General features: G+C 37.0%; 2 protein-coding genes across 2 annotated transcripts; one reads left to right on the top strand and one right to left on the bottom strand.

The window, feature by feature from the left end:
* Positions 1-2,912: 2,912 nt before the first annotated feature.
* LOC121779185 (protein STABILIZED1-like) lies at positions 2,913-6,655 on the bottom strand. Its single transcript, XM_042176537.1, has 4 exons — positions 6,541-6,655; positions 6,208-6,380; positions 5,666-6,117; positions 2,913-3,015 (listed from the first exon to the last, which is right to left on the bottom strand). Exons 1-4 carry the CDS (start codon positions 6,653-6,655, stop codon positions 2,913-2,915), a joined length of 843 nt encoding a protein of 280 aa, XP_042032471.1.
* Positions 6,656-17,106: 10,451 nt separating this feature from the next.
* LOC121798948 (probable xyloglucan endotransglucosylase/hydrolase protein 32) lies at positions 17,107-18,780 on the top strand. The gene is made up of 4 exons (XM_042198233.1): positions 17,107-17,335; positions 17,413-17,513; positions 17,689-17,906; positions 18,226-18,780. Exons 1-4 carry the CDS (start codon positions 17,134-17,136, stop codon positions 18,590-18,592), a joined length of 888 nt encoding a protein of 295 aa, XP_042054167.1. The 5' UTR covers positions 17,107-17,133; the 3' UTR covers positions 18,593-18,780.
* Positions 18,781-18,984: the final 204 nt, after the last annotated feature.

The raw sequence follows: 18,984 nt of genomic DNA, 5'->3' as shown, positions 1-18,984 counted from the left end.
GCTGAGATTGAGGAAATGAAATTGACATTTCAGAAGTTTGATATAATGATCATTTATACTATTTTATGGTTATATGATTATGTCATGTAAACCAATTTAAAAATAAAAGTTTTTTATTAGTCTGTCTTGTAATTTTGTATCATTCAATATAATGATTAAGATGCTTAAAAGCACTCATAATGCAGCATTCAACACGGGAAAACGAGATGGCGGCCCGGCAAACTACCTCGCGGCGGCCACCGCCGCAGGTAAATTTTTTTTTAATATTTGTATTTATTTTAGCATTTTAAGGTATCTAATTTTCATAACTTTTTGGTGTTGGGAAATAAACACAACAATCACGAATATGAAAGAGAATGAACACAAGAAATTGTTGACCTAGTTCGATACAATGTGTATCTACGTCTGAGGGCGATGCCAAGCCAGAGATTTCACTATATAATTTCAGAATAAGCATGATTTAACAATGAGGCTCCCTCTATTTATAAGCAACTAGAGAGCCATAATTCTAGTCAAACTAGGAAACATATATCACAAGAAAAAAATACTTCAAGGAAACAAATCCTAAATATGGTAGGAGATAAATTAGGCTCCATAATTAACAATCTCCCACTTGGAGACTAACAACTCCTAAACAACCATTTCCTAGTGATCTCATCCCTTCATCCGCTTAGCATCGTCTAACCTTCTTTTCAAGTTCCAAGGCCAATTGAAGCTATGCATAGCTTCAATTTCTCTAAGGTCACCACCTTAGTAAACATGTCTGCAGGATTCTCACTTCCAAGTATCTTCACAAGTTGCAGGATTTTCATCTCCACTAGGTGTCGGATGTAATGATACTTCAACTCCACATGCTTTGTCCTAGAATGAAACGCTGGATTCTTCGCCAAGAAAATAACACTCTGACTATCACTGTAGAGTATGCTACCCTTGTTCTCCTTCCCAAGTTCATCTAATAAACTCTGCAACCACACCATCTCCTTGCTTGCCTCTGTCGCAGCTACATATTCAGCCTCCGTACTAGACAAAGCAACGGTCTTCTGCAACTTAGAAGTCCATAAAATAGCAGTACCACCATAAGTAAATACATACCCGGTTGTGCTTCTTCTCCCATCAAGATCATTGGACGCCAAGTCTGCATCCACATAACCTGCCAGCTCGACATTCTTGCCATTGAAACATAAGACACTTTCTGTAGTACCTCTCAAGTATCGAAGGATCCATTTAACTGCTTCCCAATGTTGCTTGCCCGGATCACCCATGAACCGGTTCACTACTCCTACTGCTTGTGCAATATCAGGCCTCGTACACACCATTGCATACATAATACTGCCAATTGCTGAAGCATAAGGAATTTTCTTCATTTCAGCACGTTCTTCTTTTGTACTCGACGACTCCTTCTTTGACAGCTTAAAGTGACTGCCTAAAGGCACACTTACTGGCTTCGAATTATCCATGTTGAATCTTTCCAAAACCTTACCAGTGTAAGCAGCTTGCGAAAGATACAATTTTCCTGCGGCCTTGTCACGCTCGATTCTCATGCCCAAAATTTGATTAGCCTCTCCAAGATCTTTCATGGAGAATCATTCAGACAATTGCCTTTTCAACTTATCCATCTCCTTTTGATCACCTCCTGCGATCAACATATCATCAACATATATTAACAGAATAAGATAGCTCTTGTCAAACCTCTTGTAGTAACAACAATGGTCAGCGTAGCATCTTTTATAGCCAATCTCCATCATGAATCTATCAAACTTCTTGTACCACTGCTTTGGAGCTTGCTTTAAACCATACAAGCTCTTCTTCAACTTGCACACAAGTTTTTCCATTCCTTTTACTACGAATCCTTCAGGCTGTGTCATGTACAACTCATCCTCCAAATCACCATGAAGGAATGCCGTCTTTACATCCATCTGATGTAACAATAGATTTTCTGCAACTACCATACTCAACACTAAACGAATAGTAGTTAGTTTCACAACAGGAGTGAACACATCTGTATAATCAATACCGTATCGTTGCTCAAATCCCTTGACAACCAGCCTAGCCTTGTAGCGCTTGCTACCATCAGCTTCACATTTGATTCGATAGACCCACTTGCAATGCAATGCCTTTTTCCCTTTAGGAAGTTCCACAAGCTCCCATGTGCCATTTAGGAGAAGAGAGGCAAACTCATCATCCATGGCAATTTTCCACCTTCGTTTATCAGGGCCTTCTCCTGCCTTTGCATAACACTCGGGCTCACCACCATCAGTAAGTAACAAATAGAAATTAGAGAGCGAGTACCTATCAGGTGCACGTCGTTGTCTAGTCGATTTAGGCAGCGGAATAGTCGGTGGTGGAGTGCTTGGTTCTTCTTCAAGCACCTCTTCAGCATTCTGACTCTCCTTGCTCCCACTCGAGTTTGAGATGTCTAGCTCGACCACTTGTGGCTCAGAACTGCTGGGACTCGACGCCTCCAATCTATCCTTGTACAATACTTGTTCATTGAAAATGACATCTCTACTGCGAATAACCTTACGGTTCTGCTAATCCCAGAGTCTATAACCGAACTCATCGCCTCCATAACCAATGAACGTACACTTAATAGATTTAGCATCCAACTTACTTCTCTCAACGGAACTAACATGAGCATAAGCAACACAACCAAAGATGCGTAGGAAAGATAGATTTACCTCTTTTCCTGTCCAAACCTCCTCGGGTATCCGAAACTCCAAGGGAACTGATGGACCTCTATTAATTAGGAATGCAGCTGTGTTGACTGCATCTGCCCAAAAACTCTTTGGCAATCCACTTTTCAATCTCATGCATCTTGCTCGCTCGTTCAACGTTCTGTTCATACGCTCTGCGATTCCATTCTACTGTGGAGTTCCTTTCACAGTTTTCTCCATGCGGATTCCATTCTCGGATCAGAACTCCTTGAACTTTGCAAGTTCATATTCTCCTCCATTATCGGATCTTAGACATTTCACCTTCAGCCAGGTTTCAGTTTCAACAAGGGCTTTCCACTTCCTAAAAACGTCAAACGCATCAGATTTACTCTTCAGAAAATAAACCCATAGCTTTCGAGTAGAGTCGTCGATGAAAGTTATATAATATTCAGAGCCTCCTAGGGACTTCACAGGTGCTGGTCCCCATAGATCCGTGTGGACCATCTCCAACTTCTGTGTCTTCAATTTTCTGCCTCCTCTTGAGAAACTCACCCTTTTCTGTTTCCCAAACATGCAATCCTCGCACAGGCCAACTTCAACAGTTTTCAGGCCAGACAGTAAACCTCTTGAGCACATTATCTTCATCCCTTTCTCGCTCATGTGGCCAAGACGACAGTGCCACAAATCTGCATTATTTGCCTCACTTGCAATATCAATGCAATCTTTGGAGTTAGTTGTGGTATACAACGTACCCTCCTTCTTACCTCGAGCTACTATCATAGCTCCCTTGGTAATCTTCCAATTGTTGCAGCCAAACGTCACGGTGTACCCTTCTGCATCAAGCTGCCCAATCGAAATCAAACTTCTCTGCAATCCAGGAATGTGTCTGACTCCATTCAGTTTTATCACGGATCCATTGGACGTCACTACCTTCACGTTTCCCTTTCCCACGATATCTAAGGGCTCGTCATCAGCCAGATGTACATTCCCAAAATCGCCAGAAACGTAGTCTTCCATTATCTCCACATTGCTGCAGGAGTGGAATGACGCTCCAGAATCCAATACCCACGATTCCATCGGACTACTGACACTCAAGACCAACGTCTCGCCATCGTCATCAGACGTGGTAGCGTTTGCTGTCTTCTTGTTCTTTTGATCCTTATTCTTATACTTCTTCGGTGCCTCACACTGATTTCTAAAATGCCCAAACTCATCACAATTCCAGCATTTAACTTTATCCAAATCCTTCTTGGATTGGCTCATTCCTCTGGAATTTGATCTTCCACGATTTTGCTTTCCCTTCGATCTGCCTCTATGTTCTGTATTCAGTGCTGATCCCGAAGTAGAAGATCTTGATTTTCTCCGGCGAACTTCCTCACCAATCATCAGATCTCTTACTGTGTCAACTGTTAGGTTTGTCTCTGCAGCAGTAACTGCTGTCACTGTGCCAGCCCAACTCTCAGGCAGAGACGATAGCAAAATCAGGGCATGAATTTCATCATCGAATTTTATATCAACCGAGTTCAGTTGCGAAGTAATCATGTTGAACTCATTGAGATGTTGTTGCACCAGCTTTCCCTCTTGCATTCTAAAATTAAACAATCGTCTAATCAGATGTACCTTGTTTGCCGTTGATGGTTTCTGATACATGTCCTCCAAGATCTTCATCATCTCCTTTGTCGACTTTGCTGCAGTCGTGTGATAAGCCACATCCTTGGACAACGATAGCCTAATCGCGCTCATCGCTTTTCTGTCCAGCAGCTCCCACTCCTCATGTTCCATCTTTTCGGGTTTGGTTTTTAAAGGCTTCCAGAGATCTTTACCGTACAGGTAATCCTCAATCTGCATCTTCCAAAATCCGAAATCAGATCCGTCGAACTTCTCTACAGCAATTTTCTCGTCGATCCCCATCGTGATTTCTGCCTCTTAAATCCTAGGCTCTTGATACCAGTTGTTGGGAAATAAACACAGGCAATCACGAATATGAAAGAGAATGAACACAAGAAATTGTTGACCCAGTTCGATACAATGTGTATCTACGTCTGGGGGCGATGCCAAGCCAGGGATTTCACTATATAATTTCAGAATAAGCATGATTTAACAATGAGGGAACACCTCTATTTATAAGCAACTAGAGAGCCCTAATTCTAGTCAAACTAGGAAACATATAGCACAAGGAAAAAATATTTCAAGGAAACAAATCCTAAACATGGTAGGAGATAAATTAGGCTCCATAATTAACATTTGGGTATTTAAATTATTGCATTTTTCCATAGATATATATTTTTCGATTTCAATAAATATAGTTTTAAATTAAAATTTAATTATTTAATTGGCTAAAAATAAGGTTAATCATTGGGTTTAAAAATTTATGTATTGCCGGTGTTGGAATTGAAATGACAAAAACTGACGTGACAACTGAAAAAATGGGGTTAAAGTTGGATTTTTCAGGACGCATTGTGGATCCTCTAAACCAATATTAAGGCATAATGGAATTATTAATATTATTGCATCTGAGTTTCTAGCGTAATCAAGACAAATATGATTTCACGTTGTTAATTTAAAATTAATATATTAATTTAGATGTTCGGCAAAAGCTTGCCCTTTATAGCATGTTTAGGTCACCACAAGACCACACCGTAAGTCTTAATACCACTTTAACCTCATATCTAGATATCTAGGGGTTGGACGGTATGATATATTGTACGGAAGTGTCATACAATATACATATATACGAAAACATCATTTGAAAATCGGTATATATCGTATACCGATACCGAACATAACAGTACATACTGAATGTATCAGTATATATTGTATGTTCGTTATATTTCAGTATACTGCGGTATACGAAATTCATATCATTATTCTGGTACAATTTTGAAAGTTACGGTATATCAAAAATTTGGTAATTTTAAGTATTTTTTCGATACAATAAGTGCGATACACCGGTATTTCAGTGGTTTTACCCACCCCTACATAGAACAATACTATGGGGACAATGAACCAACCCCCGCTCATGAAATTCAATGGCTTGTAAGTTTAATTCCTCGAGGCCTTCTAAATTGTTATGGCGAAACTCCATCATATCCCTCATCTTCCAAAGCTCAGCGTAAAAAGAGAATAACACAAGCCACTCATAAAGAAATCTCTCTGCATCTCCGCCTACCATCCTCTCAATCCAGACACACTTGATCCACATTCCCACCATTGCTACTAGCTCTCGCGCCTTTGCAAGAAGCATGTTCTCTTTCATTGGCATACCATTTTTCAACTCAAACCTTGCTGCATCAAGGAAAATCTCCTTAGAGTCGAGAAGTTCAACACATGCTTTAACAAAAATTGTCCGAGCTACAAGCACATTACCATGCAACTGCTCAAATAATGAAACCTCCTGCCAAGTTTGAATACCCCTCTCTATAATCTTCCCACCCGAGGTAGTATTCCCATTAGCCTCTATCAACTTAGCAACATTGATCCATAGAATAGACTCGTCTAGAAGGTTTTCAAATTGTTTCCCTCAACATTTTCTTAGCATTGTCGTAACTTTTACACTAGCAAGATTAACCCACAACTCCACATTTATCGTGCAGCAAAGCACAACCTTATGCAACACCATCCTCTCATCTTCCCCATTATTAAGGTTAGCAAGAGCCTTCCAAAGGCTCTCCAAGCCTGGTACATGCTTAATTGCTTCCTTCAATACTCTACTCTTATTTACATCATCTGGCTCAAGCCACACATGCATAATCATTTCGTTCAGCATGTACTCTTGTTCACATCATTCGGCTCAATCTTTGCCACTTGCATCCTTAAGTTCACGGACAATTGAATCCACCTCATTACCACAACCTTGGCAGCAGCGATGCCGGGGATGCCAAGCAACATGCCTCCAACCATATATCTTCACTTTTAGAGTATTCTTCACACCCTTTCATGCCCAACTGTTGAGAAGCCCGAAGCTCCCCTGCTACCTCTTCAAACCTAGCCACTGCAGCCATGATGGTGCTTTGGATTCGTCTTCGTAAATGATTTCATCTCTAATATTTTTTTTCTTATATCAAACATGATGTCCATTTCAGTAGTAGTCGGATAAAACTCCTTTTTCTTCTTACTCAACAAACCATCCTCCAAAACATCCAGTATACCCTCCTACTCCTTGATCAAAAATGTGCGTAGTTCCAATAGAAGCTGCTCTCTTATCTTTTGTGTTGGGTTGCAAATCTATCCCACGTCGGATAATGAAAGTATTGTTCAACTCTAATTAATTTGAAGTCGGGAGTGATGCAAAAGTAAATGTCACGCCCGCATTTTCTAAGGATAGAAAACACGGTTGATCGCGATTAGGGGAGGGTTAAAGAAGCGGGGAAGAAAGGGGAAGACAACGCAACTCGACCATAGCTCGAAACAAATGAGAATAGCTCGAATAAAATCACAGTGTCACAACGATCAACAACTCCAAATGAAAATATCTCAACAATAAACGAACTCAAAAGAAACAATATTTATCTGAAGCATTTCGAGAGTAGAATAATGCTATGTATGAAGACACAACATATTCTAGACATTTGATAGACATTCTTCACTTTTATGCTCAACACCCACCGCGCTCGTCACCGCTCAACCTGCACATAGGGAAAACACATGCAGGGCTGAGTACTTGATGTACTCAGTGAACAAATGCCAAAACAATTTTGTAAAAACAGTTATATCATGCCACCATTGAGTGACCTCGGGGTTTTAACTTGAAAAGGCCCGAGACACTAAAAATCATCTCAAACACAAACTTTCAACTCATCCTCAAATCCTTTTTCCTCATCATTTCAAAACACAACCATTTCTCCTTGAATTATTTAAGAAACTGCCATATCTGTTCTTTAGGGTGCCGTGTAAGGGAGCCACTTTCCACGAGCACGAAAACCGGCCAACCCGTTCGATGACTCACGGTCCTCATCGTGTACACTAGTCCGAGTAGGGACGCACCCTTGCTAGGACCCGAATTCGATTAACTCATAGTAGGGACTCACTCCCCACTAAATAATCATAATCTCAACAACCTCAACCTCAACAACAACATCAACATCAACATCAACATCCTGTGAACGAGAATGTGGCCGCAAACTCGATCACTAGACCGGGTGACTCAAGAGACGGCTCACGATCCCCATTGGTGTACACTAGCCTGAGAAGATACTACTATTGAAAAGATACTACTATTGGAATTCATTGGGCCAATTTTTATGAGAAGTCGTACATCTACTAAAGTTATTGCCTTTCTTAATCACACAATTATATAAGAATATCTTTTCAACCTTAATTTTTGGCTTTCTCTATTAAATCAAAACTTTTTACTTTTTTAAAAAAAAAATACCTTAAAAAGTTAGACAAAGAGTGTACAGCTCTAAAAATTATACTCTCTTTCATCTTCTAAAAGTAAAAATGTTAGGGATGGTATAAATTCTAATATGAATTGATAAAACACGGGATACAGAGAAAATATAGTTAAAATAAGGGAACTTACATTTTTAGTGGTGGTGTGGTGCAGAATTTTAAAAATAAAAGTAGATTGATTTTGATTAATAGATTTAAATAACAAATGACACTATTTTCTAGAAGTGGAGAAAGTCCTATACTCCTTATGGCAAATATCATATAACTTTTAAAAAGTTGAGTTTTTCCCACAAATTTTATAATTGGCAAATAATATCACGAACTTTACCCGAGTTTGTTATTTCCCACAGGCGAAAAAGTTATGACAAATAATATCATCATACGAATATTTTTTTCCTAATTTCTCGACAACAACTTCGAGAGATTCAAGTTCTTCAATATTTAAGGATAGTTTTTCTTGAAGTACACCCTCCAAAATTGTTCTTCAATCCATTAATTTAGCAAGAATTTTTGGTTGGTGAGAAATAACAAACTCAGGTAAAGTCCATGATATTATTTGCTAATTTTAAAGTTCGTGGGAAAATCCAACTTTTGAAACTTCCATGATATTAGTGGCCAATATTCCATATACTTTTAGTTGGATACGAGTTTTAATGCACAATTAGTAAAGTAAGAGAAGTAGAAAGGGAAAATAATTAAAGTATTATTAGTGGATAATGAGTATCATCTATTAAAGAAAAAATAGTTTTTTAAATTTAGAAAATGCATATTCTTGTGGGACGGACTATAAAGAAAAGATTTTATATTCTTGTGGGAGAAATGAAGTATTTTTTTTTTTTTGAAATGAAGTATTAGTTACAATCGTATGAAATCCAAATAAATTATACTACTGTTATATGTATACGCAACTATAACATCATTATAAAATCAAATTTAAAATTATGCGTGTGTAAAAAAAAAACTTTCATTAGTAACTACTTTTGGTACCTATAAATTGATGTTGAAAGAATGCTTATAATATGAGCAAATTGTTAAATAAATCAATATATTCCGTTCAGTTATGGTTCATCTCATACTATTTAAAAATGGAACTATAAATATCAATTTTGAAAATTTTGCAAGTATCTCATCTTTTTTTTTTGGTGGTCATCATATACAACATGACGTATACATATGCTAATTTAAATGATATCGCTAATATAATTAGGAGTAGAATTTATATATACAATTAATAATTATCTAAATCTTAAATTAAGAGCAGATTTTGGTATGTCTTCATAAAGTTTTAAAAATTAAATATTAAATTATAAAGTTTTAATTTTTTTTCATTTGCTAATTCGTGTCAAATAATGTCTTTTGATTATATATACATAAAATGATGTTATTTATTTAAAAAAAAATATATTTTTTAATATTTACCTTTTTGTTATCTCAATAAAATTGGTATCTCTCTCCCTCCTCATCTCTCTCTAACCTCATACACTCACCGCCACACCCACACGTCCCTTTCTCATGTTATAGCCAGTCAACATTGTCGACATAGAAGAAAGAAAAGTTTTAAGGGGAGAGAGAGATATTCAGGAAAGATAAAGTAAAAAAGGACCAAAAAAAAAGAAAAGAAAGGGGAAAACAAAAAAAAATATTTCAATAATGAGATGTCGTTAGTGTTATGACCTCATTTTTTCCTCTCGAAATTTTGTCCTTATAGATAATTTTAGATATATCAACCTCGATCGCTCGAATTAGGAAGGATGATATAGTTGCACATCTTTCAAATTTGGTGATTTATAGTTCTATTTGTTGAAAAGTGTGAGATCGAATAAATTTTGACCAAACATATAATAGTAGTTCCATTTTTTAATACAAGATTTAATAAATTTTGATTAATTTATTTTTTTAGTGTTACTAGAATTTGTCTTTTTTGTCCACATACACATTTTCTGATGATGATCAGCGTTGATTTTACATAATTTAAGAAAATGATTATTTCGAAAATTGTGAAACTTAATGATATATAGTTCCACTTTAAAAAGATTGGAATCGATAAGAATTTGGGCAGGTGATTTATTTGGAATTTACCTTATGATATATTATATCCTTCTCATTAATTATGAAGTGTTTCCCTTTCTGGATTATCTATTTAAAGTGATATTTTAAAAATGAAAATGATATTATATCTATTTTATTTTCTTTCATGTTTTCTTTTAATAAAAGTTACAAAATATCATTACATAAAATTGTGCAGCAAAAAATAAATGTTTGATATTTAGTGGGTATAAATATATAGATAGATATATACAGAGTATTAAATAATGAAATTATTGCAGTAAAATATTGACAGCTGGCAGCATAATAAATGATTCCCTATATTGTCGGTAGATATCAAAATTTGTTGATCCCGTGTACTTGCCCCCCTCGTACAATATACCTTAGCCAAAACAATAGTAAAAATGAGTAGTATAGTACTAGTATCAAATACTACTATTGATCAGTGAAATTATTCGCATGAAATTTTACAGTTGAATGAATTATTTGCAACAGTTTTGCAGTTCCTGCATTCCAATTTAGTTGACTTTGGACACCGTTGGTTATAAATTGTATGTCAAAATATAAAATGAGATACAATTATTTTGCTTTAATTTCAAAAGTTATTTTATGTATGATAATTAATTGAGTAGAGCAGAATTGTGAGATGTGGCCGTAAATATGTAGGAGTATTAAATTTGCATGTATTGTCCCTATTTTGGGATATTGTCCTTTCTGTTCATGAGGATTTAATGTAGTGTAAGATCATAAAGGCAAAGAGATTGTCTTCAACATTTTGGAGCCCAGATGCTGCTCTTTAGGGCTTGAAAGAGAAATGTCACTTGCTCGACTACCTAGGATAATCCTAATTGTAAGTTCAACTTTTTCTTCTTCATCTCAAATTGATTGAGGGGAACAAATTATTGATTGGGTTCTCTTCAATTCCAATTACAACATAAATTTTTCAATTGTCATTTTCGCGATGCCCTCAAACAATTCTCCCCTAGTAATTTCGGCTAAAATATCACCGACACGTAATATGAAAAAGTTGTCTTACTAGATGAGATGGAAGGAAGAAGGCATGTGTGAAGGGAGTATGTACGTCTTTTGGTAATGAATCTCATATTCCACTAAGTCACTTCACTCACATTATATTAAAAACTTGTGGGAAGAGAGTGATCTAATTCTAAGAACAACGGATAAACAAACCTCTCCAATTTGCAATAATATTTTAATAGCACAATATACTAGCACTTAATGTAGATGGATCAACCAGATAATAATGAGAAACTATGACTGAAAATAACAACACCAAGATTTTACATAGAAAACTCACTTCAACGAGAAGAGATAAAACCCACGAGATCCATCAATTTAACATATCCACTATCACCAAGGAGAGAAATACATCAAGAAGTTTAAAATGATATCTAATCCTTAACAATACAACTCAAAAACACATCTCAAGAAACAACTGCTAGTTTCAATATTTATTGACTGGAGATCCAACCATTCAAATTCAATTTCCTTCAGTCAGAATGAAGCTTGACGAGTTTTCTACCTCCAGTTAAAATTTCAGGACGATCAGACAATGTTTGGACCTTTGATCGTGATGAATACCGTGACTGCGTTGTGCTTAAAACGTGATGAGCACACTTTTGCTCTTCAATCCTTCTACACATTTTTCTCTCTCGGTTCTCTATATGCACGACTCTTATGCTGAAGGTAGGGTTTTTTTTTCATCACACATAGGAGTTCGAGATACATTTGGCAAGCGAACTAGCCCAACACAGCCCCTCGTGGCTCGAATACTTAGCTTCCCTCCGACGGGTTCGGCCCGTGAACTAGCCAATGTCCGGCTCGTAGACTAGCCTCCCTCCGACGAGTTCAGCCCCGTAGACTACCCGCCACCCTCAGACGCGTCCAGGCTCGAAAGCTTGCCAAGCCCCAAGGAAACAACCTTGAACAGGCCCACAGGGAAATTAATCCCCAAGTCGCACCATCCAGGAGTCGAACTCAAGACCTCCAGGATGGCGCCATATCCGCCCCCATGACCAACTGCGCCAATGGGCTTGGATTATACTGAAGGTAGGGTTTATATGTTCTTCTTTGACCGATTTAAGTGGTTTAATGGGTCAGTTCCATAACTTGTCATTAGTTTCATTTTCGATCCATCTTCCATACTTGTCACACTTACTTTTTACTACTACTTTAGGTAATAGCTCAACATTCCACTGACTCATTTTATTCACATTTTAGTATAAAATTAATATAAAATAGTAGAATTCACATTTTACTAACTTTTTTCATGCACTTTCCTTTTAACTTTTTAAAACTTGAGTTGCGTCAACTTGTAACAGTTAATGGCAAACAGAAAGAGTAATCTTTTTGCTATATAAATTTTTAATTTAACCTACTTTATTTGTCCTTTTTACTTGACTCCATAATTTAATAAAGTAGTAGAAATAAAAATATTTTCATCCATTCAATTCAAAATGATAATTTTTGTGAGATGTTCCATTCAATGTGATAATTTAAAAAATTATAACATCATGCTCTATATTTTATTTTATTTTATTTTATTTTTATTTCATTCTCTATCTCCACTAATCATATGGTAGTATTTCATAGTCCGTACAGTTCAATTCTAAGAAAAATATTTCAGTTTAAATGAAATGAATAGTACTTATAAGTCATTCCGGGCAAAAGGGGCTGCAAAATGGCGCATACAAATAGGAACTAAAAGTGAAGAATATGGAAATTCGCATGAACGAGGTCCCTCATTAATAAAACTGTCGAATTGATGCCGATTTCAAATGCATATACTTGTATAATGTTCCGTGCACAATTATTAGTTTGGTGTCGTGAGTTGGGTGGTCTATTTATTGCACACGTCTCACCTAAAGGGGAAAGAGCAAAATATGTATACCCATAATGGGATAATGTCATGCCCGCCCACCCTAGGGGTGTTACAAACGAGGCGATCGTGACCAAGGGACAAACATTAAGAATAGCATTTAAGGATAACAGTTCATAAGAAAGGCTCAATTAGCTTAAAAGAATAATATTTATCAGAGTGTATGATACACAGAGTGCAAACTCGACTTTAGCTCCAAACAAATGGGAAAAGCTCGAATAAAATCAGAGTGTCTTTTCAACAATCAGCAATTCGAGATAAAATTATCTCAACAACACTTGGCGGAAGCATTCGAGAGTAGAATACTATTATGTATGAAGACATAATATATTTTATTTACAATCTTCTTCACTTTCATGCTCAACACCCACCGCGCTCGTCACCGCTCAACCTGCACATAGAGAAAACATATGCAGGGCTGAGTACTTGGTGTACTCAGTGGACACGTGCCAAAATATATTTTATAAAAACAGATTTTGTCAGGCCACTCTATGAGTGAACTCGAGATTTTAGGAAAAGTCCGAGAACACTAAACATTTTTCTTTTCCTTTTTCAAAAGCGATCTTTCGATCTATTTTCCTGGAACATATGCCGTATCTGACAAACCCGATTTCACTATCTCTTGTTCATTCATCAGTCCATTCATCATTCATCATTCCTTTCATCATTCATCATATCTTAACATTCAAGTGCCGGGGAAGTGGTTATCTCCCACGGTCTCCCATCAATCCATTCCATTCATCGTTGCATTCAGATAGGCATAGTTCCAAAACAAAATATGGCTTGACATAATCTTTTCAACTTTATTTTCCTCAAAACGTTTTTGAAACATAAATCATTTTTTTGTTCCGTCAAGATCGAGCATCATCTCATATCACATCAACAAGTCGAGCAAATCACAAATCACTCGATAAATCAACACATATATCACATAACATCACTTTCACCTTAATTATTTCACTTTAAGCACATAATCACATCAACATCGAATAAAATTAATAATACTCGCAATCTCAGTTAAAAGAAATTTCGTCACATAAAATGATGCTCGAATCAAAATATTAAAACTAAAGCTCTTGAAAACACTTTAGTTCGAAAGCCCACGTAAAATACTTTTCGTAAAAACTGTAACTTTAACAGAAAGCCCACGAAAAACGTAGTTAGAAAGCCCTACCTCGTTCATTTAAAGCCTTCACGCCGTGCTCCTCTCTTTCTCCTCTCGGTCGAAGGTAAGGCTGCACTTCCCTCGATCAAAACGTAGCGCCGCCACCGCTGCGGGTCCGCCGTCGTCGCGGATCCGCCTCAGCCCTCGACGCCGGCCGCCGCTCACCGTCGAAATCACGATGCCGCTGTTGCTGTCGGAAATCGCGACGCCGCTGCTCCGTCGCCGCCGGGAGACGCTGTCGTCGCCCAATCCCGCCGACGCCGCCGCTGCCTTCGGGCTCCTTCGCCGCCCCAGCATACACCGTCGTCGTCGCTCGGCGTCGCCGCTCCGGCAGCCCCGATTCCACCCCGAAACAGCCCCGTTTTCCCATTAAAGGTTCGTTCTTGATTGTGAAGTAAAGAAATGAAGTGAAGGGAGGTTATATTTATAGAAATTTTTTTTCACAAAAGACAAAAATTCACGTCTTTTCATTTTGATGCGACGAGTAATTAATGCGGCCGTCGTTGGAAAACGTGCCTGATGCGACGTGGTTCTTATCCAACTTTTCGTCTTGATGTGACGCGGTTCTTATCCAACTTTTCGTCTTGATTTATTGTCGAAAGTGTATTTGATACGTGGTCTATTCTTTCGTGTAGGTATCATTTTGGGCTCGTAACAACTGGGTTTCAAATTGGGCTAGGAAAGAATAATTGTTTGGCCCCAAAAGTGAAATACTTCTCTCGATAAAAGAAACAAGGTCGAAAAATTTTCAAGTGCACAAACGACGGTCCTTTCAAGAACACAATAAAAAGGTAGAAAAAGTCGGGGTGTTACAGATAATTTATCAGTTTTGCATAATTATTGATTTCAACGATGTTATAAAATAATGCTCATGTGATTCATTCATAATTTACTTGTAGCGTTAGCATCTCTCTAGAGATACATCAGCAAATTTGCAATTTAAATGGGTACAAATATTGATGGGAATTTAGTCATTTATAGATGTTTTTTTAGAATAACTACAAATAATTAATGTATTCTTTGAGAACTTCCTATATATCCATGGTCACCCCCAACTTAAAATTCATATGCAATATAACAATTCTAAGTCATCGACCAACTTATTCCTTAACCATATTCATCACATTTTTTATGTAACTCATATCACTTTTTATCTCATTCTTTATTAAAGAAATCCATCATTCTTTCACTTCATGGATCCCACTTGTTTTTATCGTTTTCCATATATTTTATATTGAATTAAAAACACAAAATTTATAAAATCCTAAAAAAATTACTCTTCAAAACAGGAAAAGAAATAATTGTGAAACTAAAATATATTTTATGAAAAGCGATAAAATACATAATCTAAATTAAGATCACAAGTTGTTGTGGTCAAACTTTGTCCAAACGAGTTAGATTAGATCTTGTTGTAGTGCGTCGTGGGTGGCGGAATCGCGAGACGACTCCTGAGGGTGTATGAATTCGAGTAATGGTAGCGGCACACCTTGTTGCAAGGGGTTGGACCTTTGACTATTGTGAAGCGCGCATGTAGAACTAAATACTCATTCGACATTTGCTTTCGTGCAAGAAAAACATGTTTTAGGTTTTGAGGGCAAGTGAATGACTTCACAAAGGTCTGTCATCCTTGATAGATACCATCGACGAGATAATAATCTGTGATGTAATGCCGATAGTTGGTCGTTTGAGTGATTGAGCACGTTTATATCGTTGTTCGATCTAGGGACACCAAAAGATGCATGTCAAATCCGGAGACGGTAGTCATAGTATAACAATAAATCATAAAACAAGCTAAATAACTATACTTTGCTTTAATTTCCGTATAAATAGTACGGGGACATTAGCTTCAGTGTAGAATAAAAATTGCTTCGAATAAAAGTACGCGATATTTCGTTAGTATGGTCCTCATAAGAATTTTGATCCAAATTATTAATTTTGAGATATAGCTTATTCAAACCCATTTTGGCATTTATTAAAATAATATGAATACATCCGAAATATTTTCGGAAAATATATATAATTTCAGATTCATTGAATGTATAATTTGAATAAAATAAAGTCGTCATAAATTAATGGAATGATTGCCACTACATTTCTACTTTTTCTCACTATTAGTTAAATTTTGTTTGTATTCAATTCTTGACACTGCACCGATTCTTTAATCTAGTAATAGTTTGTGGTAGGAAAAATACTTATACCACCTTCTTTCGCTGGAAATTGTATTCCCATGCGCATGTAGTTGATATATTGTATTCAAAGAAAATGACTATACTATGGTATAAGCCTAATATATGATAGAGGAAAAAAAGCGTTGGCTCTGAACCTCTCTATGTACTTTAAATCAAATCACATAAAGATTTTCTTGTCCCTACTTAATGAAAGAAAAATTACTCTAAGTTGAATTTGATGTATTTATTGTTTTAGGTAACACGAAGGTCTCCACCTTGGCAATTTACCATCTCTCACTCACAAGTTGCAACCTTAAAATTTCAGACCCCACGAGTGTGGTCATGGCTAGTTAGTAGGAATATTGAGAGAGAGGTAAAAATGTGACAGTGGAGTATGTAATCTGAGTCGTAGCTTTAAAGGATGAGACAATGCTACATGTTGCTTTCAGCAAAGGCTACATGTAAAAGGAAAATTTCTATCATTGTGGAGACATATAATTGGTGTGTATATGCAAATCGGGAATGATTTTACAAAATGAAGATGGGCAAAATTTCTTGTCTGTGTGATTAAGTTTCTACAAGAAATTTTTGTGGAACTAGAATAATTGGGTCATGCAATAATAGACCACAGTTCATCTTCATATAATTCGAATTTGTTGTAATTATTTGAGAGTAATTCTTCATCACCACAAAAGTTGACCTATATAATAGTCTGAGTTACTCGTACAAATGGGGTTGGGCCCACCGTTTTTCCATTATTTATATCCAATCCACACTCTCACATTAAACACTCTCTTGTCTAAGTATAGAGAGATGGCTTCTGCAGTTGTTGTTCTTCTTCTCTTGTTCATTTCCAGTGTAGCCAATGCAGGTGAATGGCCTCCCTCCCCGGGCTACTATCCTAGCTCTCGTTATCGCACCATGTCCTTCTACCAAGGTTACAAGAATCTATGGGGCCCGGCTCACCAGACCGTTGATCATAACGGTGTCACTATTTGGCTCGATAAAACTACCGGTTTGTCTCCAACTCCCATACTACTTAACCCTAAACTCACTTACTTATTTTGTAGCTTGTTGCTTTTGGGATGCTAGGAAGCGGGTTCAAGTCGGTTAAACCATTTCGTTCCGGCTACTTTGGAGCCTCCATTAAGCTTCAATCTGGCTATACAGCCGGAGTTATTACAGCTTTTTATGTAAGCCTTTTCTTCTTTTTTCCTTCTTATTGATAAATAAATAGAATTTTAAAAGTCGCGTTAAAATGGACTTGAATCTTAGACATTTAGCTAGCCGCAGATATTAATCAATCTACCATTAAACCAATACACACACATTTTATTGAATCGGGTCAACTGAATGTTAATTTTGCAGCTATCCAATAGTGAAGCGCATCCGGGATACCATGATGAGGTGGACATCGAGTTCCTCGGGACAACATTCGGGAAGCCATACACTCTACAAACAAATGTTTATGTGAGAGGAAGTGGGGATGGAAGAATTGTTGGAAGGGAGATGAAATTTCATTTATGGTTTGATCCCACACAGAATTTTCATCATTATGCCATTTTATGGACCCCTAAGGAGATCACGTAAGACTCTAATTCAATATGCTTTAGGAGAAATTGGGAGACTCATTTTCTATTCAATATGCTTTATTGACAACACCTTCTTCCATCTAATAATAAATGCTAGCCCATAACAATATGAGGTGTTGGCATCGAAAAAAGTAGTACTACTATAACATGATCCATGCGACATTCTTCAATACTATTAAACCAAATAATTGCAAGGATGTTAGATATGCATACCTAAGGTCCATTTGGGCATTGACAATATCATAATGATATATGATGTGATCTATTTTGTAGCGTTGCACTTTGTAATTATTTGATAGAAATTAAATTTCAGATTCTTTGTGGATGATGTGCCGATAAGGAGGTATCCAAGAAAGAGTGATGCAACATTTCCACTAAGGCCAATGTGGGTTTATGGGTCGATTTGGGATGCATCATCATGGGCTACAGAAGATGGAAAATATAAGGCCGATTACCACTACCAACCCTTTGTTGGAAAATTCACTAATTTCAAGGCTAGCGGCTGCTCCGCCTACTCCCCGCCCCGTTGTCGCCCTGTCTCGGGCTCCCCGTACCAGTCGGGCCGGCTGACGGGGCAACAGGGCAGGGCTATGCAATGGGTGCAAAGTCACTATTTGGTATATGACTATTGCAAGGACTATAAAAGGGACCATTCCCACACACCGGAATGCTTCCGTTAATTAATTCGAATTTAATGCATCACTAGATCTTGTGATGGCTATCTTGATTTCGATATTCTTAAATTTCTTGAGATGTGTTCCTAGCTCCCCTCTTGCAACTAAAAAACGTGCAAGAGTGGAAAAATTTGCTAATTATATTATAATTTTAATATTGTTCTCAGTCGTATTATAATCTTGAATTTCAGAAATTATGTGTATAATGTGAATCACGGAAAATACTGTATGGACAAAACCTTCGACTACTTAAACGGCATCGTTTAATACAACTGGTCAGCCACGCCTTTAATAATTTCACATGTACGCGCAACGTCAATAAATTCAACTACGTAGCATGTAAAAAAATTTCGTCATAGGACAATTGAAAAAAATATGAAAGTTATGATATGTCGTTA

The sequence above is a fragment of the Salvia splendens genome, chromosome 1 (genome assembly GCF_004379255.2).
Source record: "Salvia splendens isolate huo1 chromosome 1, SspV2, whole genome shotgun sequence".
NCBI lineage: Eukaryota > Viridiplantae > Streptophyta > Magnoliopsida > Lamiales > Lamiaceae > Salvia > Salvia splendens.
This window is presented reverse-complemented; position numbering and strand designations above follow the sequence as displayed.

Coding starts and splice junctions, on each gene's coding strand:
- LOC121779185 (XM_042176537.1), bottom strand. CDS start 6,655: ATGGCTGCAGTGGCTAGGTTTGAAGAGGTAGCAGGGGAGCTTCGGGCT. Junction 6,381..6,540: donor AGATATATGGTTGGAGGCAT/GTTGCTTGGCAT, acceptor GGCTTGAGCCAG/ATGATGTAAATAAGAGTAGA. Junction 6,118..6,207: donor TGTGGGTTAATCTTGCTAGT/GTAAAAGTTACG, acceptor AATGTTGCTAAG/TTGATAGAGGCTAATGGGAA.
- LOC121798948 (XM_042198233.1), top strand. CDS start 17,134: ATGGCTTCTGCAGTTGTTGTTCTTCTTCTCTTGTTCATTTCCAGTGTA. Junction 17,514..17,688: donor GAGTTATTACAGCTTTTTAT/GTAAGCCTTTTC, acceptor TTAATTTTGCAG/CTATCCAATAGTGAAGCGCA. Junction 17,907..18,225: donor TGGACCCCTAAGGAGATCAC/GTAAGACTCTAA, acceptor ATTAAATTTCAG/ATTCTTTGTGGATGATGTGC.